The sequence below is a fragment of the Magnolia sinica genome, chromosome 17, assembly GCF_029962835.1.
Source record: "Magnolia sinica isolate HGM2019 chromosome 17, MsV1, whole genome shotgun sequence".
In the NCBI taxonomy this organism is placed as follows: Eukaryota; Viridiplantae; Streptophyta; class Magnoliopsida; order Magnoliales; family Magnoliaceae; genus Magnolia; species Magnolia sinica.
Window position 1 is genome coordinate 68,498,438 of NC_080589.1, and position 21,276 is coordinate 68,519,713.

The 21,276-nt window shown below is 39.3% G+C and overlaps 1 protein-coding gene across 1 annotated transcript in view; it reads right to left on the reverse strand.

Moving 5' to 3' along the window:
- LOC131230277 (tripeptidyl-peptidase 2) overlaps nucleotides 1-21,276 on the reverse strand; it is a 94,326-nt gene that overhangs the window by 42,719 nt on the left and 30,331 nt on the right. The window contains exons 15-19 of the mRNA XM_058226114.1: nucleotides 20,147-20,205; nucleotides 16,810-16,964; nucleotides 12,753-12,931; nucleotides 11,530-11,642; nucleotides 11,293-11,463 (exon numbers count right to left, since the gene is read on the reverse strand). Coding sequence (XP_058082097.1) covers nucleotides 11,293-11,463; nucleotides 11,530-11,642; nucleotides 12,753-12,931; nucleotides 16,810-16,964; nucleotides 20,147-20,205 — 677 coding nt within the window. The remainder of the gene's footprint in view (nucleotides 1-11,292; nucleotides 11,464-11,529; nucleotides 11,643-12,752; nucleotides 12,932-16,809; nucleotides 16,965-20,146; nucleotides 20,206-21,276) is intronic.

Genomic DNA, 21,276 nt, shown 5'->3' on the forward strand with positions numbered 1-21,276 from the left:
TTGATGTTTATTTGGCTATCCAACCTGTTCATAAGGCCATATAGACCTAAAGTTATCAATTGTAAGTGTTCAATCTCCACTGCTTCCTATGGTGTGGTCCACTTGAGCCTTAAAAAGGTCCCTTTTTTTATGATTGATGCCTTAAAATGCTCTTCTAGATTGAATGGACAGACTGGATAAAACATATACATCAAGTGGACCCCACAGCCCGCAGGGGAGTTCGTCTCTAGCTAAGCCGTGAGGAAGGGGAAGCCAATTGGCGGGTGTACCACACACCATCGACTTGGTTGGTGTGTTAACGTCACCAAGTTTTGTGGGTCCCATCATGAGGTATGTGTTATATCCAAACCATCCATCCATTAGGCGAGCTTGTCATAAGGCTTGAGCCTAAAAATAAGAAAGATCAAAAGATCAAGTGGACCATACTATAAAAAATAGTGGGGGACTGAACATCTACCATAGATACCCTTTTAGGGGTCACAAAAGGTTTGGATCAATATGATATTTGTTTTTCCTCTTCATCCAGGTATGTGTGACCTTATTAACATATTGGATGGAAAATAAACGTTATGGTGGACCCTACAAATGTTTTAACTGTGAGAATAATTGTCCCCACTTCTATTTGTGGTGTGGTCCACTTGAGCTTTGGGTATGACTCATTTTTGGGTTGATGCTCTAAAATGATCTTGGAAAATGGATGAACGGTGTGGATATAATAAATACATCATTTTGGGGGCCATGTTACAATGATCTCCTTTGGAACGTTCGTACAACTTGGAGCTGAGGAGCATGCGCTGCAAAGACACATATCACACCAGTTGAGTAGCCATTGGCTACTAAAGTGATGTCACCAAGTTCTATGGGCCCACCATAATGCATGTGTTATATCCACACCGTCCATCATTTTAGAGAGATCATTTTAGGGCATTAGCCAAAGAATGAGGCAGATCCAAAGCTTGAGTGGACTCACCACAGAAAACAATGGGGATTGAATGCCCACCATTAAACACTTCTTAAGGACCACAGAAGTTTCCGATCAAGCTAATTTTTATGTTTTCCCTTCGTTCATGTTCGTGTTAACTTATTAACAGGTTGGATAACAAAAAAAAAAAACCTCTCATGATGGCCCTAGGAAGGTTTCAATGGTGAACATCACTGTATCTACTGTTTTATGTGGTGGGGTCCACTCCAGATTTGGGATTGCCTCATTCTGTCTCATTCCCTAAAATGATCTCTCCAAAATGATGGACGATGTGGATACAAGACATACATCATGGTGGGGCCCACAAAACTTGCCAACATCACTTTAGTTGCGCCAATCTACCTGTCAATAGCTAATCCGCAGCCAATTTCGAAACAGAAAGGGTTCCGGAAGGACCGGAACGCTAAAATCTCTCAAAAATCCCCAAATTCCCTCATTCAAACCCAAATCTATAGGATTTTTTGACAGATTTCTCGCCAAAACCTCATGCAATTTGAATCTTACTTCTATTCGAAGCAAAAAGGTAAGAAATCGAGATTTTTGATTTCAAAGCTCTTTCCTGTTTCTTCTTCCTTTTTTTTTTTTGGTAATTATGCAAGCCAAAAGGAATAAATCTACAGATAATATCTGTGATATCGCAAAAAATGGTGCGATATCGTGTGATATATTGCACGATACATAGAAATCTGTCTTCTTTTCTTTTTTTTTGAGGGATTTCGAGCGGATATCGTGTTGCTAGCTAGCGATAACGATAATATCGGCCGATAGTATCGATATTGCGAACACTGAGTGCACCACAGGAGTACACAAATGTGAACATTAACAATTCCAAATGTATGTATCACCCTACCAAAAAACAAGTCTACACTAAATCCGAGCCCCTGATCCTGGCTAACGTCAGTCCTAGATTAAGTCTAAACAAAACCCTATGTATATCCTTTAAAAACTACCTCATTTTTGTTCCCAACTGTTAGCAAGTTACAGTAGTGCTACCATATAATGTGATTGTAGAGCATTACCACAGCAACAATGGTGTTATGTTTTTTTTTTAAAGGATAAAGAAAATTTTATTGAAATAATTGCAATAGCGGAACAGAGGAAGAATTACAAATGAAAAAACAAGAATCACCTGGACCAAAAAAGGGCAGGCTGGAAACAGAACAGGCCACTGAAGGGCAGCAGCCCACTCCAAAATAGCCATAACCGCTTCAATCAACCTAGAGACGTTCCGAAAACGTCTCCTATTTCTTTCACCCCAAATAGCCCACCAAATTGCCAACAAAAAAAGAAGCCACGCAACCTAATCAATCTTCCCCCCTCCACCCCCATGTCACGCCCAAAGAAGGCTCCTAACACAGCCCAGCATGACCCACAGCATCTCGAAAGCAACAATGAAGTGCTCCCAATCCTTGGATGAGAACGGGCAAAATATGAACAAATGATCAACGGTTTCCACATCTTGCTTTCCACATCTTGCTTGGACAAACAATGCATGTTCGGAATAGGCAAAGACCTCTTTTAGAGATTATCTATAGTCAAGACCGGCTTCCTTCATGCCAACCATGTGAAAGCAATCACCTTGGGAGGGGCTCCGTAGGACCAAAAGTGAAAGGTGTGCCCCCCTTGAGCTACAAAGTCCTCAGCTCAGATCAGCTTGTACAAGGATCTAACCAAAAAGTGACCTAAACTATGCACACTCTACACCATAGAGTCCTCTCCCCCAGTATGGCCTATACACCGACAACTGTAGGACCAAAAGTGAAAGGTGAGCCTACATGCCAAGAACGGCGTTATGTAGCACCCCAAAAACAAATGAATTCCAAACCAACATTGGGCGGGCCTACCCTTGGCCCATAGCATGGGCTGCTTCAATTGTCCCGGTCTAGGGAAAACTCATCCATGAGTTTGTCCATCCCCAAAACTACAACTGTGGAAGTATATGTAATTGAGTGTGTGCGTGTGTATGTTTGCATGTACCCCAGCGGAGCACTGTGAAATTTCCTTCAAACTGGTGTGTGTGTGTGTGTGTGTGTGTGTGTGTGTGTTAGTCTTTTGACTAAGCACAACACAACAAGTTGTTACCCTAGCCATTCCTCTCCCTCCCCTCTTCCTGTCTCCTTTCATCTCTAGATTTCGTTTATTTTATATTTTTACTTGGTATCAGAGTGTCTGATACGGGATTTGACCACAACTTGTGGTAGTGGGGCCCACTGCTGACGTTGTCCGTGCGCATGGATGACGTCGGCAATGTACGACCAGCCTGTCTTTCTTTTTTTTTTTTAGTAGAAGGCGTAATAGTTGTTAGATCCGGATTTTAGAGGAATAATGATGATTTTTCCGCATTTCTTCGAAGTGTTTTTCATGGTGTTTCAGCAAAAATGAAGAAAAAGTCGGAAAAACCCAGATTTTGGTCCCTCTGTCGTGATGCTTTTCTGAAGGAGTTTTGAGCAAATTTTCTCCAAGGGGTAGGTGTGATTGATCAAGAGCAATCACCAGGAACAAGATTCAAAAGTTTCGTCAAGGTTTGGTAGTATTGCGATGTCTTTTGTGAGAGATGGTTGCGTAGTCTCTTATTTTGTGGGCTTTGTTGCTGGATTTTCCTTCTTCATAATTTGATGTTGTGGGGTTGTAAAACGTTGTGTAAAATCGTGTTGATGGTCATTGCAATGTTAATACTATCATCGTGATGCTTAAAAGGTTCGGTGCACACAAGGTGTTCGACGTTATGCCCCATTCAACTTTACATGGGAGTTTTCTTACAAGTGGTGGATTTTTCCTTCTCAGTTCATCTGCTCTTCTTATATTAAGCATGTTTATGGTGTGAGTGCCCCTCCACCTGGGTGTTTGTTGTGAGCGTAGTTACACGTGATGCACCCTCACCTTGTGTTTGTTCTCTCGAGTGTTTTACATGATGCACACTCATATTTGTGAGAGAATGTTATTGACTCAATTATTATCGAGTTTTGTCATGGCCCTGTACTTGAAGAGAAGATTCTACGGATGAAGAAAGTGCAAGCTTCAGTCTATGTTCTTGCCATGTTGTGTTTGAGGGGGAGCAATGTTCCATGCTCATTGTTACCATTTTCTTTCTATGTATTCCAAGCTGAGCATGATCAATATACATGCTTCAGCTTGAGGGGGGGTGTGGAAATATATGTAATTGAGTGTGTGAGTGTGTATGTTTGTATGTACCCCAACGGAGCACTGTAACATTTCCTCCATGCTAATATGTGTGTGTTAGTCTTTTGACTAAGTATAACACAACCAGTGTTCGAGTTGTCGGTGTCGCTACAAGTTTCGCTGGCCGGAGATAAAGATATAATATCGTTATCGCCGATAATATCGCCGATAACCGGAAATGCAGGAAAAAAGGGGGAAACATGGAGAAAATGGTGGAGCTTTTCGGTGGAACTTCAGGACATGCCTAAACACATATATTTACATATTTAGGAATGAAAAATTTACAAAAAGAATACATTAAATTAAAAGTTTTCGTTTAATGGGGGCCAAAAAGCATGCGCTGACCCAATCAGCAAAATATCATTTTTGGAGCTTTCTATTTTTTGCCCAAAAATAGGAGTTGAGTAGAAATTTAAAGAAATTATCCCCATTCAACTGAACCAGGGCCTGCCTGGATGTTATTTTCTGATACAATGATTTCTTTCTAGCAAAAGTGTCACAATTGTACAAAATCGGTTACGTGCCAAAGGTGGACCACACCATGATGATCAACTGGAATGAAAATCAGATCAATCCACTCTTTTGGCTTGCACACATGTACACTAAGTATTCCATCGGCTGCCCATTGATTTTGAAGTTGTGGCCCACCCAAAAATCGGTTCATCTTGATCATCATGGTGTGTCCCACCATTTTCATGGATCTGATATACTATCAAAGACATGTTTACAGTAAAAAAAGAGGCGAGATGTTCATTGGATGGCCCCAAAAAGTTTTATGGGCCCCAAAAAGTTTTAAATGGTCAATGTTCATTCAACACTGTTTCCTGTAATGTGGTCCACTTAAGATTGGGATATACCTCATTTTTGGTCTCATACCGTAAAATTATCTATAAAAATAGATGAACGGCATGGATGAAACATATACATCATGGTGGGACCCACAGTGCAATGGCTGGTGGCAGGGGAATAGCCAATCCGTTTCCGATCCGCGCGGACGCGGCTTAGATACTGACAGGTTGAGTAGCGGTCGGCTACTGAAGTGACATCACCATGTTCTGTAGGCCCCACTACGATGTATGTGTTGTATCCACACCGTCCATCCATTTTGAGATATCATTTTAGGCCATGAGCGAAAGGATGAGGTAGATAAAAATCTGCACTGGACCCCACCACAGAAAACAGTTCAAGAGTGATTCCTACAATTGAAACTATCCTAAGGCCGGCCATAACGTTATTTGAAATCCAACCCGTTCAAAAGTTAAAAATGACACGAAAGAAGGGAAAACACGAATATTAGCTTGATCCAAAACTTACGTGGCCCTCCAAATATTTTTCAACGGTAGACATTCAATTCAACTGTTTCTTATGGTGTGGTCCATTTGAACATTGGATATGCCTCAAATTTTTTTTATATAAAGGCCTGAAATTATCTGTTAACGTGTATGGACGGAGTGGATAAAATAAATAAATCATGGTGGGCCTTACATGTGGTGGCTGGGTTGCCTTTATACACGCGCGGATTGTTTTCCGCGTAATGCGTTGATATACGCTCACTGCGTTCGTACATAACGGTGCGAACTTTTTGGTCTGAGGTGAACCGACCCACAAAGTGGGTCGCATCTGTCCGTTTCGTCAAAAAGGCGCGCTTTCAGCTCAAAAACGAATTTTTAGGAAAATTTTACTATTTTTAGTAATTTCGATTTTTTAAATATTTTTAGAGCTTTAGATTTTCTTTCCTTTTAGAAATAACTTTTAGGGCTCTTCTAGAGAAAGTTTATTTGCAATTTTTATTTTTAGAAATTAGGCCTTAGAAGAGTTTTATTAGAATTAGGATTTTTATTAGAGTTAGAATTTTACTATTTTTGGTAATTACGCCTATATTAATGGTGTAAGGAGACACATTAGGGATTATCAATTATTCATCAATCAATTTCGGTTTATTTCTATTTTCGCTTTCTTTCCTCGGCCTCGTGATCCGGAGAGAAGTTCCGTGGATTCGAAATAATTATCCTATGAGCAAGGTTTTTCCTTGGATAGATGGCTTCTAACGACCGGTCGGGCAACAATCCCATGAGCGGTTTCAGCACGGCGAGAGAATCGGCAAGCTATGCAAGGGCTGCAGCTTCCATCGATCGCATGGCCGTTTGGCGGAGGCCCTAAGGCAACTCCGTGTTCAAGTGGTGATCCACCATCAACAATTGCTAGAATTCGTAATCATATTGATCATAGGGCGATTTTAAATGAACCACAGGATTCCCGATAAAGTGGGATCTAGCGACATGATTTTACAACATCCTAGACGAGCCATTGATCGGATGGATCGGATGGACCAAGAATTCAACATGAAAGTTCTTCCTAGTTTTAATGGTCAACTCTACTTCAAGGACTTCCTCGCTTAAAGTCGAACGTTTCTTCGACTATATGAACATAATGGAAGAAAAAAAGTTAAATTCGTGGCCTACAAGTTGACGGGCAGAACTTCAGCTTATGGCGTCAATCCGCATGTGGTCACGGATGAAGAAGTTATTGTGCATGCGATTCTTCCCTACCAATTACGATCATTATTCCAACAAAATCAAAATTATTGGCAAGATAACCAATATTAAAGGGTTATGCAGAGAAATCCTATTATTTGTCCGAGAGGTGACCAAGTCAAAACGGAGTTGCAACAAACCACAGGATTCATCTCATGTGACCCCTATGGGAACGGTATCAAGACTTCTAAAGTGGAGGGACAATCTCTCATGCCCTTTGTTAAACGAGGAAACGGAGACATATATGCATAGTTGATATGTGGAGCTGTGAATATCCTAAAGGATTTGGAACCAGTTGTTGGATGAACTCCCTAATAAATTACCTCCTATACGAGATATGCAAAATTACGTTGATCCCATCGCAGGGGCAAGTCCGCCTAATTGCCCACATTATCAGAAAAAATATGAAATCTTGAAGACAGATGTGGAGGAATTAATCAATATTAGTCAAGTTAAGGAAAGCATGAGTATGTGTATCGTATCGGCTCAAAAGCTTAATGCCAAGTACAAAAAATTATCTCAGGCTCATGTGCCAAGTCTCTTGCGTAACTCGAGGACGAGTTTTTTTCAAGTGGAGGGGTTCTGATGTACAACCTGTCACACACACGTTCCTAGCATGGTTGAGCCAAAAGAAGATGGACCGTGATTGACTATAACTTTTGATCATCGTTACGGGGCACAACCTATCAATCTTTACCGAAATGGGCCATCCGAGGTGAACCGACCCACAAAGAAAAAAAAAGAATTTTTAGGAAAATTTTACTATTTTTAGTAATTTCGATTTTTTAAATATTTTTAGAGCTTTAGATTTTCTTTCCTTTTAAAAATAACTTTTAGTTATACTAGGACTCTTCTAGAGAAAGTTTATTTGCAAGCTTTAGAAGAGTTTTATTAGAATTAGGATTTTTATTAGAGTTAGAATTTTACTATTTTTGGTAATTACGAATTTTAGTTTAGTAAGGAGACACATTAGGGATTATCAATTATTCATCAATCAATTTCGAATTTATTAGAATTTATTTCTATTTTCTGCTTTCTGAAGTTCCGTGGATTCGGAATAATTATCCTCTTGAGGAAGACGGTGCTCGACCTCACGTCCTCCCCTGCGTCACTTTATACACGCGCGGATTGTTTTCCGCGTAATGCGTTGATATACGCTCACTGCGTTCGTACGTAACGGTGCGAACTTTTTGGTGGGCCATCATACATGATGGGAGTCTAAAATCTGAACGGTCCACGTGATGCAGCACCCCATGAAACCTGTAAGGCCCAACTTTTACTTTGATCCAAAACTTTGGTGGGCCATGAAAGAAGAAAAATGTTTCATCTATTGATTTGCATTTCTCTTTTCTATAGCCTACCAGAGTTTTAGATCGGTATGAAATTTGCCCCTACGAGGTTTCATGTGATTCCGCATCACATGGACCGTCCGGATTACACTCCCATGACACGTGTACAAAGGTGTGCATGTGCGTAGGTGCGCATGCCTCATCAGGCTGGTAAGAAAAGAAAAAAAAAATCCCGATATCTATTACGGGTTTTTCTTTATGAAAAGAAAAAAAAAAAACCCCAAAATTTCGTGGAAGAGATATCTCCGCCGAAGAAATGAGATATTTGAAAGAGGGTTGATGCAGAAAGGGGATTTTCAAACCTGAAAATCCGAACGGAATGGCACCGGGCGCTGTTGATCGATGCGTTCTTCCGAGCTCCAACTTCCGATCCGATCAACAAGTAGGCGATCTTCTCGATTCCGATACTTTTTCCGAAAGAGGGGTTTTCTTATTTTCGATTTTTTCAAAGAGGGGTTTTCTTACGGATTTATGGGTTGTTGGCCACAGTTTTCCCGTGATAGGGATCGTGGTTGGTAGCTACAGTGCGAAAATCTCGATATTATCGGCGATAATCCAGGATTTTCGCCGATATCTCCGATTTTTCACCGATATCTGCGATATTTCGCCGATAATCCAAAGAGAAACGAAATAAGGGGGTTTCGGTATCGCAAGACTAGCGATACCGATATTATCAGCAATATTTCGATAATATCGCCGACAACTTGAACACTGAACACAAGAAGTTGTTACCCTAGCTGTTCCTCTCCCTCCTCTTCCTCTCCTTTCATCTCCAGATTTCTTTTGTTTTATATTTCTACTACAACTAGCTTTTGCTACCACAAGTTTGCACCAAAATCCTTTCCATAACATCCATCACACCACCTACCTGAAACAAGCCTTGACTGCCAATTGGATCAAACAACTTGTTCATTTTCAAGAACACTTCGAACTTGGAATTCATATAGAAGTTGGAATTCATATATATAACAATGATTGAAGAATGTAATCAGAGGATGAATGTACCCCAATACATGGAAGGTTCATGATGAGAAGACAACCACTAATGTACTGAATAGACAACAGTGATGAATGGTACTAAAAGAAACAAACTATACTGACCCTGACATTTTTAATCCATAGGTTCTCGGCTATGAAAATTGTTGGATCAGCTTATGGCACCCACACCAATCATCAAATACGTCCTCTAATTCATGCTTAAAACCAAGTACAATACCAAAATCCACTAAAAGAATAACAAGGAAATAATAAGCAAGTGGTAGGAACTAGTGTTCAAGTTGTCGTTATCGCTTCAAGTTTCGCTGACCGGAGATAAAGAAATAATATCGTTATCGCTGATAACCGGAAATCAGGAGAAAACATGGAAAAACAATGAAATTTTTCAGTGAAATTTTAGGATATGCCTAAATACAACCATTACGGCTCATTTCGTAATGGTAATGGCAATGGCCATTATGGCCGCCGTTGTCGTTATGGAACACCTTGGTTTGGCTTGCAATTCTCATAAGACTTTCCTCATTTGGAGTTTGTGGGAACAAGGATCTGCAAGTGTGTGTTTTCATTGACAACCTACTCTGTATTATTTTCCTTCAGGTAGAGAAACCATTCCTCCATGTTTCTTTCTTTTTTCCCCAAACCTTCCATTTTCCTCAACCATAGCCTTTTGCCAATCAAAACAAGAGATAGCCACTTTCCGGGTGTGAGGCACATAAATAGTAGAGGTTGCAAGAGTAAATGATGGCCTATAAGAATCAGAAAGGCTGCCAAAGGGAACAAAATGATTAACAGGATAGGAGTACAAATGTGTTTTTGTTTCCTAAGAGCAATAGGAAGAGTGGAATAAGATGAAGGAATAGGCAATGAGTCAACAAAAGAGGATACATACCAGGAGCACCATCTGAAGAAGCCGCTTGATTAGAGTTTTGAGGTGCATAAGACTATACATGCTTTCTCCCTTCTTTCATAGATGATAGTTCGATGCTGTTCTAAAATCCCTAAGATCGAGATCCGGAAGAGAAACATGACTAGGTAACTAGGCTCAACAGTAATACTCATAAATTGAATGGGCTTGTAATGGATTGAAGGATCTCATACTTCATCTTATGGCACTTCTCAACCAAATTCCTACCAAAAACTGGTATGGTCTTTATTAAGAACAACAAAAGAAAGAAAAACCACAACCAAGAGGAATTAGTCAAGTGTCCCCGTCCCCCCCCGGCACACGCGCGAAAGTAGGAAGAAAACATTACTGAAACATGCACCCTTTCTATAAGTTATAATATTTAGAGGAATCAATATCAACCTTAGTAGGAGCCAGAATTAGAAGGAAATTCCTTGAGACCTTATGAAAGGGAACAAATCTCTCGGGCATCAGAATCATCCAGCATTATTGGAACCTGAACGAGTGTGCGTAAAAGAGGGTCATGTATGGGAAGGTGCCAGGCATACTATTGAGCACAAGACAGAAACAAAAATGGGCATGCTCGTGCAGTTGGCTGCCCAAAATAGCAGGGATCTTATCAATATATGTATGACCCACACCACTCACATGCCAACGCAATCCAGTTCCACCAACACCTTAGCTCAACTAAGGCACACTCCTCACAAGGAAAATCGGCAAAAAGTTAAGGTCATATGCAGAGCCAGCCAAGCCCATACACACATCAAACACTACATAAGACTATAAAAGAAAAGGGAAAAAATTACAAGCAGAGAAGATGGGAAATTAACATCTAAATAAAGGAAATCAAGTGAAAGCACAGAAGTAGTTGCATGTTTAACACAAGCAATGATTTGATCAGTATCTTACATGCATATTGTATCCTACATACACATCATCTCAATTGTGCAAAGAACAAAAGTTTATCATGTAGAAGGATTACATCCAAATAAACTGGGAGTGTGCAATGCTTTTATCATTAAGAAGCCATTTACCACAATGACTTGATCTGAACAAATTGGAAACCATATGCAAAACATAAACACTACATCGAATTATTAAAATGAAAAGCAAAAAAACAAAAACAAAAACAAAAATAAAATAAAATAAAACACTTACAACCAGAAAAAAAAAAAAGCGCGGGGGGGGGGGTGTTATCAACTGAGCATATGAAACCAATTTCAACCTTTGAAATAGGTCTCAAATCTAAACATATATGGAGGAAAAAAAAAATCACACTCAAGTAGTTATTAAATTTCAGAACAAGAATCTGAAACAAAAAAATGCTTCTAATCAAATAAAAAGTACCTCAAAATCAACAATAGTAGCTTCATGACTTCCAATGCCACTTGACCAGAACTGAGCTATAGCTAATTCCAATGTCTGACCACCCTTCACAGGAAAGGTGAAACTTTTAAGCGAAGGACATGAAAATGTCACGACACTCTCCCATTTGATGGGCCTCTTCAAAGGACATAACTGCAAAACAGCATGTTAGAGAATGCTTGCAAAATGTGAAAGTTGTTGCTCAGTAAGTGCTTGCACCTGAACGGTGTCAACAAAAAATCTTCTTGGGGTGTCAAACCCTGACGTTCGCATGGTTGCCTCAGCCCAAGAAGCAGCGCAAGGCACTTCAATAAATCTCCTCTCAATGAGACCTATTCAGACAATACAATGAATGAACAGTAGTAAAGTTAGAAAGAGGGAGAGGGAGAAACCTACAACATGCCAATGAGAGAAGACCATAAGTGAATACAAAAAACAAAAGTTTTCTATCTACATTCAGCACTAAACATCACAGTTTGGATTGTGAGTTAAATGGGTGAAACGAGAAGACAAATTATCTTAAGCACACTGTTTCAAGAGAGATCGTATGGCAGTCTGATAAAAATTATGGATGCATGTTCAACTTGATAAATCAAGCATATGATCTACAGTACAGACATGTCGAGGCAACTTAAAATTTCCACGGCCTTCTAAAACACTAAACTTGACCACACAAAAGTTCACGCTGGTGCTGATTTCCTTGCAATTTTTTTTTTCAGTCACTCATATCAAAATGACATTGATGGAAGGAGTTGGGATTCTTGGCCTAGCCATCTTTATGACATAAATAGCCTTGCCACAAAAATGAAATGGAACTGTCACTGTATCAAAATATTCTAGCTTCTAACATTTTTAGTAAGTTGAATGATTTGGAACCCATATCGGAGAAAGACCTTGCCTCTAGAAACCAACTCAAGCATCAGATATCCAGATCAAGTACATGGTTATCTTCCATAAAAGATATTCCATCACAAGGTCTCGTTGAGTATAATAGAACCATAGCTTCATGAACTTCATACCAGCTCTCCTTCGATTATATATATATATATATATATAAAAGCAGCCTACGCAAGCAAAAAAGAAGTGGTGTGCATGATACAAGAAAGTCTACCAAAGAAAACAAAGAAGCTCGCTCAAGCCAGAACACAGGTGAATATTGGCAGGTGGAGGAAATAAATTTCTGCAGCGATGCCAAGCAGCAGAGTCCCATTGCTAAAGCATGTCAAGCACTGCTTGGCAACAAAGTATAGAATAAACAAAACAAACATACAAAAAATTATCATGACTGGCTTCTTTCGTGGAAACAAAGAACTTGATTTCTATAACACTTCAATTGACTATACATTCGATTCTATTGATTTAGCAGTGACTGTAAGTAATCCTAACGAGCACGGAAACAAGTATAGCCTGGCTTTAACATGATATGAAATGAAAAGCAATACCCGGTGAAAAGGGTATCCCAGTTACGGCAACTACTGGATTCCGATCTTTTAAAACAGTTGGCTTTGTTATAGTAATAGGCACCCTGAAAAGAGGACCCCGCCATGGGGCTTTGCAATCCATTCCATATACTTCATGATAGTGCATCCCCTCATTAAGATTGGTAGGATCCACAACTATGCTGCAAAAAACAATTTTAAGCCCGTGTGAAAACAAACAAGAGTTAAATATCCAAAAATCTCAAACAACACTCATCCAAAATATCCACCACCTTTAGGTTCCCGAATGGAATGCTATAGAAGACATAGAAACAAGAAAGAAGGGAGAATTACCATCTAGATTTTTAATACTGAAGCTCAACATACTAAGTTTACATGACCACCCAGAGCTTTTATAAAACACCGAATCTCAACGAAGTATGGGAGTCTTCTGAACTATTTAAAAGGATGGGGGGTGTGTGAATACACTCATGGGTGTGTGAATACACTCATGGCTAGAAATCTGCAAAATTTAAACCAAGAAGATAACAGAAAGTAAGGTTTGAAAACTTCATTTATCTGTGTGCATGTGATGAAAATCCCAGTAACTGAAGTTGCAAGTCATTAGTTTCTTTTTCAAGAATCCTATTTTTGGGCTCTTAAGAATCCCCAAACTCTCACAATAAAGAACTGTAAATTTGTTGGTGCTAATCAAGAAACTAAGTCCAATATAAAAAAAAATGGAATTGAGTGGGTTATCCGAAGAGAACCACAAGATCTCCAGGCAGGATGGTAGACTGATGCTTTGAGATCTGTTGCTCGCTTTCTATGGAAGATAGCAGTCCAAGTAACCCTTGAGTGTATGGATATAGTGCTCATACCCAGGCAAGGTTCTTTAAGTTGAGTTACCATTTCTCACGTAGTAGGAAACAGTTGGTAGATGATGAGGAGGCTATTGCATGGACCATTGGGTCCAAAAACATCAGTGATGGGCAACAAAGCTCTACTTCAATGTCACCATACAGATTTGGCTCATATAGCTATGGGATAAGCAACTCCAATGACAATAACACCCATTTGCAATCATCTAGCTATGGCTACGGTATGGCTACAAATAAATTTATCCAAGATACTGATGGGAGTGTGGAGTTGTCCAGCCAGAGACAATGCCACTGGGAGTGAATGGTGACTTACTCAATATCCGCTGATGGGCATATTGGTGTGCTCTACTGAGTGCCATAGATATGTTAGAGCGTACATCACCTAGTATATCAACTCATGAGCTAAGCACAGGACTGCAGTTATGTGGAGCAACAGTATAGACGCCCCCAAAGGGATAGAGATAAAGATTTCAAGCCACCTCATAACTCCATGGGGATGTCAAACTAATTTTTTTTTTCTTTTTTCATATTGTTTTTGTTTTATTGCTTGTATTCATTGTTTGGAGTATCCCCGATGTTATCGGTATTTCCAGCTTGGAAATACCGAGAACACTGGTAGCGATACCAATAACACTGGTAGTGACAAAAATTCTAGGTATCAGCAACGTATCGCTAAGTATTGGCGATGTATTGATATCGCCAATGCATAGCCAATATTTTCGATTGTGTAAATTCCATGTGTCACTTGTATCAAAAAAAAAAAAAATAGCCCCCCGCCAACTAACTCCCACCCACTTAGGGGTGCAAGGACTAGAATGGATTATGTGCAACCTTAGCCTTCAGTAAGACAATACATCACTTATGGTGGGGCCTACCTTGATATATTTATTGTATATCCATCCTATTCATCTATTTTTAAAATCAATTTAAGGTATAATCTAAAAAATAAAGCATATTCAAATATTTGGTGGACCTTTACATAAGAAACAGTGATGATTGACCATTAAAACCTTCACATGGGTTACAAAAGTTTTGGACCAACCTGATATTTGTTCTTTTCCATGTAAAGGTTTACGTGACCTTATCAAAGGGTTGGATGACCAATAAACATTATAAAAACATAAAAACATTAATGCAGGCTTAAAGAAGTTTTTAACAGTAGAGGTTCAACCACCACTCTTTCTTAAAATATGGCCCATCTTAGATTTCGATCTGCTTCATTTTTGGGCTAGGTTTTATAATGACCTGGAAAAACCTATGGTCGGCGTTTATAAAAAATAAATACATCAATGTGGGCCCCGCCGTGAGAGCCAGACCATTGCCTGTAAATCCATAATTGAACCGAATTCACTCTCTCAAAGGAGCTTTCGTCTTGGCCGGTGTACCAATTAGCTAGGTGTATTGACGTTAGCAAGTTCTGTGGGTCCCATCATGAGGTATGTGTTATATTCAAACCGTCCATTCATTTTATGAGCTCGTATTAAGGCTTAAGCCTAAAAATAAGATAGATATAAAGATCAATGGACCACACCAGAAAAAGCATTGGGGGATTGAACGTATACCATTGAAACCCTTTTGGGGGTCACAGAAGTTTTGGATCAATATTATATTTGTTTTTCCTATTAATCCAGGTATTATTGACCTTATGAACAGATTGGATTGAAAATAAACTTTATGGTGGACCCTACGAATGTTTTAACAGTGAAAATCATTACCCGCTGCTATTTCTGGTGTGGTCCATTTGAGCTTTAGCTATGATTTATTTTTTGACACATGCTCTAAAATGATTTTGAAAACTGGATGAATGGAAACACTGGCGATACCAATAACACTGGTAGTGACAAAAATTCTAGGTATCAGCAACGTATCGCTAAGTATTGGCGATGTATTGATATCGCCAATGCATAGCCAATATTTTCGATTGTGTAAATTCCATGTGTCACTTGTATCACCAATGCATCGCGAATATTTTTTACTGTGTAAATTTCAAGTGTCACTTATATCACCTGTGTATTGACGATATTTTGATAATATCGCCAATGTATGGTTGGACCGACAGCACATGCTTTTAGGCCCCCATTAAATGGAAACTTACTATGCATTCTTTTTGCAATTTTTTATTCCTAAATAGGCAAATATGTGTATTTTAGCATTTCTTGAAGTTTCACTAAAAACATTCCACCATTTTCCTCATGTTTCCCTAGGTTTCCTCGCATTTCCAGTTATCAGTGATATTGATATTGTTTCCGTATTCCCAACTAGTAAAACTTGTAGCGATACTGATACTTCAAACACCGCTTGTATTATATGACATTTAAATGATATGAACTCATTTTGGATATAATCGCATCACTTATGGCCGGTAGTGCATAGTTTTGTCCCATAAATTCATTATACACATTTTTTAAGTCCTAAGCATTTGTAATCATTTGCCTTTATCATCTCTTGAAGTTCATTGGAAAATTCCATAGTTTTCCTAAAGCTTCCCCATTGTTTCCCTCATACTGTGATACATGCAAATTGCAATACTCCTCAATGTTTATGCATCCCTAAGGGTGTGCTACATAGTGTGAGATGGATACATAAAACATTGTTGGCTTCCATTCTCACTCCTCTTCACCATGTTTAATACATAGTTCATGTTGTCATCATGCGTTTAATCTCATGCTGATGTCTTCGGGTTCAAGTCCATTTATTAGTTGACATAGCTTTACCAGTAGAAAAACAACCCTTTTAGAATTGTAACATGTTGGTAAAACAAGAACCATCTTTTGCATTTCTAGCTCATTCACATGCAAGAGCCAACCATGAAGTATTTAACTAATACTTAAGAGAATGTGCCAATTGAATGTTGCAAACTATTTTCGCCTATAGAAGAACTGAAATATCACCACCAAAGGCAAGGCCAGTATGGTCTTTTGAATCTAATATAATAGGCAAGTTGAACAGTGTTTCCCTCTAAGGGGGATAGCTTACATGCATAACATTAACATATAAGAACAGCATGCACGGTGTTCCAAAATATGCAAGTATATCCCTTGACATGAAGTCTGCATATTTGCATTGCACATAATGGCATCAAGCAAGGAAGTAGCAACAAAGTAGATGCATTTGGAATGACATGAATACCGACTCGGGTGATGCAACCTTGTAGGTTTTTGGACAGAGTTAAACAAGTTAATAAGGAAGCACAAACTTACTTGAAGGTACGCCCATTATGCGTGAGAAGAAGATACTCAGGAGCCCGGGCAACCAAATTATTACTAGTATACAATTGTATGCACTCCTCAAAGGGAACCAATTCTTCCAACTTACTTGCTTCTTCATGAAACCTTGGCTCAACTTGCACGGTCCACTGTTATGAAAATAATAACTTGCCACATTTAGTTTCTAAAAATAGAGCAATGGAAAATATGAATTTCGAAGGGAAAGGAAACATTAGCTAACTAGCGTTCAGTAATAAAAATAGAAAATAAAATAAAAAACAACTCGGGTACCAGGTATAAAGTATTAGTCAAAACTGGTACACATCACCCGATATGAACCAGTTTCAGGCATGTGAGATCTGGTAGACCCATCCAAACTGAGTGTGAATGGGGTAACTCACCCTGTATCACCCCTATATTAGCTCACTCGGTCTGAATGGGACAAGTCAGGGTGATATGGAACAGGTCGTCCCCCATACAACTTGTCCCAAATACAAGGGATGTTGTGTTTACAGGTGATTTTCTTTACTTTCGAGATAATTGTAAACACCTCCCCTCTGATTTCTGACAACTGTAAACATCTCCCCTTTGGTTCGGATTATTGCAACCACCTCCCCTCTAGTTTACAGATTCTTTGCATATTCCCCCGCACAGTCTACTAGCATCTTTATCTTTAAGAAATTGACTGTTTTACCCCTGTCAATAGGTATGTGTGGCCTAGATTAGTGCATGTATGCCATCCAACCCATTCAGCATGGTCAATACATGAAAATGGGACACCCCAAAAATCAGGCTGATCCAACCATCAGGTGGCCAACACAATTATGGCGGATTTTGGGTGGACATGGTGATGCAAGACTGATGCATGAACCAAAGAACATATGAGATCAAGTAGTAGAATTAAGACAATTAACAAAAGAACACAAGCATTGCCATAATCATCACAAATCCCATGAAAACCAAAAGAACATCATGCATAACCCTAGCCTAAGTTACCAACATCGTCACGCAAGATCATTAAATAAGAAGAGACTAGGATCTAATGGATATATGGACATCCAATTAGCATAGGATATAGTTTATTTCAAAGTGGAAAACCTAATACGACCTAGGGTAAAAAATAGGGTTTTGGGTAATTTGGGAAAGTAAGAAAGTTAGGAATTTTAGATTTAGGATTAGGGTTTTGGGAATAGAAGAAAGGGGTTTAGGATAAGACGAAGGCCTAGGTTGTGAGAATCGAAGAACTTGAAGACATTACCTTGATGGAGAGGAAAAGAGATGGTGGTGTGGGGATAGATGGAGACATCGCAGCTCCATTGATGAAGATTAGTTTCGCACCAATCTCCCTTCCAAATCGCATAGAAGTATCTTCAAATCGCATGAGGATGGAAGAAGAAGAAAGCAAGAGCTTTTTTCTTCTTTTTTTTAATCACAAAACCTAATGAGGGAGAGGGTCACACGCCCACCCTCTTTTTATAGCTTTAAGAAAATTGAAAATTACAACTAGCACCCTGTTTTGTGAATTTTGACAAAAATAGTCCTAGTATAACTAAAATCAACTAAAACAATTATAATGATGTCTAAACATAACATAAACAAAACTAAATCTTATAATGCTGATAAAATCTAAAAAACTAGTGTGGACGATCCACGATCGATGGCCCGATCATGTGATCCAACAGCCAAATCATCACGTCCCTCCGATCCAACGGTTTGGATCACTCCATAAATCAACCCATGTGCATCTTCCCAGTGTGAGGTCTTCCAGATGCTCGCACAAGCACATGGGGTCTTTAGCACGATCACGGATACTCGCCTAGCCACAGGAAAATCGGTGTGGCCCGCCTCCTATTCTGATACGTACGTAAGGGTACGCAAGGGTGTACGTGAAGTGATGTCCTCATTACATGGCCCAACTAGTGACTAAATTAGCTTCTTCTTTTTCTTTTTCTTTTTTCTTTTTTTGCGTCCAATATACATAATGAAGGGCCCAACATGCAAGCAAAACAAACTCCTACGACGTGGGTATAGTAGTCATTTGATGCAGATTCCTCTAACGTCATCCAACCCATTCAACATGGTCAATCCATGAAAATGGGACACCCCAAAAATCAGGTTGATCCAACCACCAGGTGGCCAACACATAATTGTGGAGGATTTTGGGTGGATGTGGCCCAGCCGGTGACTGAATTAGCTTCATCTTGTTCTTTTTCCTTCTTTTTTTTACTTTTTTGCTTCCAATATTTATAGCGAAGGGACCCCAATGGACATGTTGGATACCGTTTATACATAATGAAGGACCCAACATGTGAGCAAAACAAACTCCTACGATGTGGGTATAGTTGTCATTTGATGCAGATTCCTCTAACGTCTCTAGCAGAGGGGAGGTACACAAAATGTATACATGGCATGCATCAACTCAAGCCAAAGGATCTAAATTGCGGGGCCCACTGTAGTTAGGCCATCATCTAAAAGGAAATATTGATTAAAACATCATAACCTATGATTAGCAGCCATTTTCTTGTTGCATGCAGACCAATGATAATTTTCTATGTTCATTGCCCGTTGTATGTCCAATCAGACAGGTAGAAAATCTAATCAGTGGAATTTTGGGTTTACAAGCCATTTAAACCAGGGCCCACAATTTACACGGTTTAACTGTATTAGATGTGAGCCACATGTACAATTTCATAGTGCAGATCACAGATTGGGCCGTATTGGCTGGTATGGACCAATACAGGTGATACCTATCAGTTTCAGTCGTTACTCATTGCTCAGGGGCCAGTAAAATTTTTGAAATTTCAACATGTGTCATCTTTTCTTTTCAAGTCCATAAAAAGAAAAACCAACAAAATACTGTCAGAAGGCATGGGGAGCAGAAGGCTCACACATGTGCAATATTATCCATACATCCCAAGTGGAATATTTAGTTTGTGGAGAGGCGATGGATCCACCTATGTGCAATTTTGGGTTTACACAATACATGATAAGGTCCCATCCACAAGAAATTACTATCATTTCCACCATCCAGAGCCTCACAATGCATCTAATTTGGCTCTCCATATCCATTTACACATAAAATGATCATCTGAAGACATGCTCTCCATTTATAATTTAAAAAAATAGAAAAATAATAACAATAATAATAATAAAATAAGATTACGCGACAAGGTAAATCATAAAATCTGTAAAGGCTATAACTATTGGCAAGTGACAACTTGTATGCACGCATGACTGAAGGAAAACCTGATCTTGCTTAGGAGTATCACAAAACAAGGAATGAAAATTAAATTAAGGAAAAATAAGCACCAAATTTCATTCAAAATCTCACCTCAGTAGTTTGCCGACATTCACTAGACTCCCTTAGGTAGATGCCTCGGAATGTGGGGGCTGTAATGAGTAATGCAGCATGAGATACACCATTAACTGCTATGTTTACATACCACGCAACTTTTAAACATTTCAAAATAACGTAGATGGCAACAGAAATAAACAAATCCCATACAGATATCACACCCACCCCCACACTTAGATGCCTCATAATATGGGGGCTGTAATTAGTAACACAGCATGAGATACCACAAGCTACTACCTTGTTTACATATCAGATATCACATAACTTTTAAACATTTCAAAATATTGTAGATGGCAACAGAATAAACTGATCTTTTAGGCAGATAACATCGTTTTCTATGGTGTGATCCACCTGAATTTTGGATCATCGGTCATCATGGCGGGGTAACCTAGTTGGAAGGGTTGGATGGCAAACACACAACACGCAGGCCCCACAATAACTTCACTCTCAACGCCATGTGTTTACTCTATTGTTTAATAATATATTGGGTTAAAGCCCCCAATTTTGAGAGAAATGGACATCAAAGTTCCAAACCCAGCGACCAATACACGGATTGAAATATGATAACGTTGTTCCCCATTGAGAGAAGCTAAATAAACACCAAAGTGCCGAAATCAAGGATTGATAAAGAATCAGTTACCTGGTGCACAGTTTGGTGGCAACAGTTTCCCATGGGGTGATTTCTATTTCTTATATTTATCTGGTTTTCAGGGAATCCTCTTTTGAAGCCTCGAAAGTTCCAATTGTGAGAATTGCACTAGACAGATTCATTATCTCTTTGAGCTTGAGAGAGGAAATGGTTATTTTTCCAAAGACACTACCCCACACCTATTGGTGTCCTTCTCTAAAGTTGAGCAACGGTGCCTGTTGAAGGTGTCTCCATACAAAAGTCGATTGATTAGGATTTACATGCATGAATTGAATCAGTTATCAATTATCATCAAGCTGGGGTCTAGATAGGTACTTTCTAATGTTTGTGAGGGTTGAAGTCAGCTTGAAGTGGAGGCAATGGCAGATGAAGTGATGGATTTGGAGGTCGAGGACTTAATTAGTTCCCGGTAATGCCATGTCAAAGCTTTAACAGTCATCCGTCCTGATACCTAACC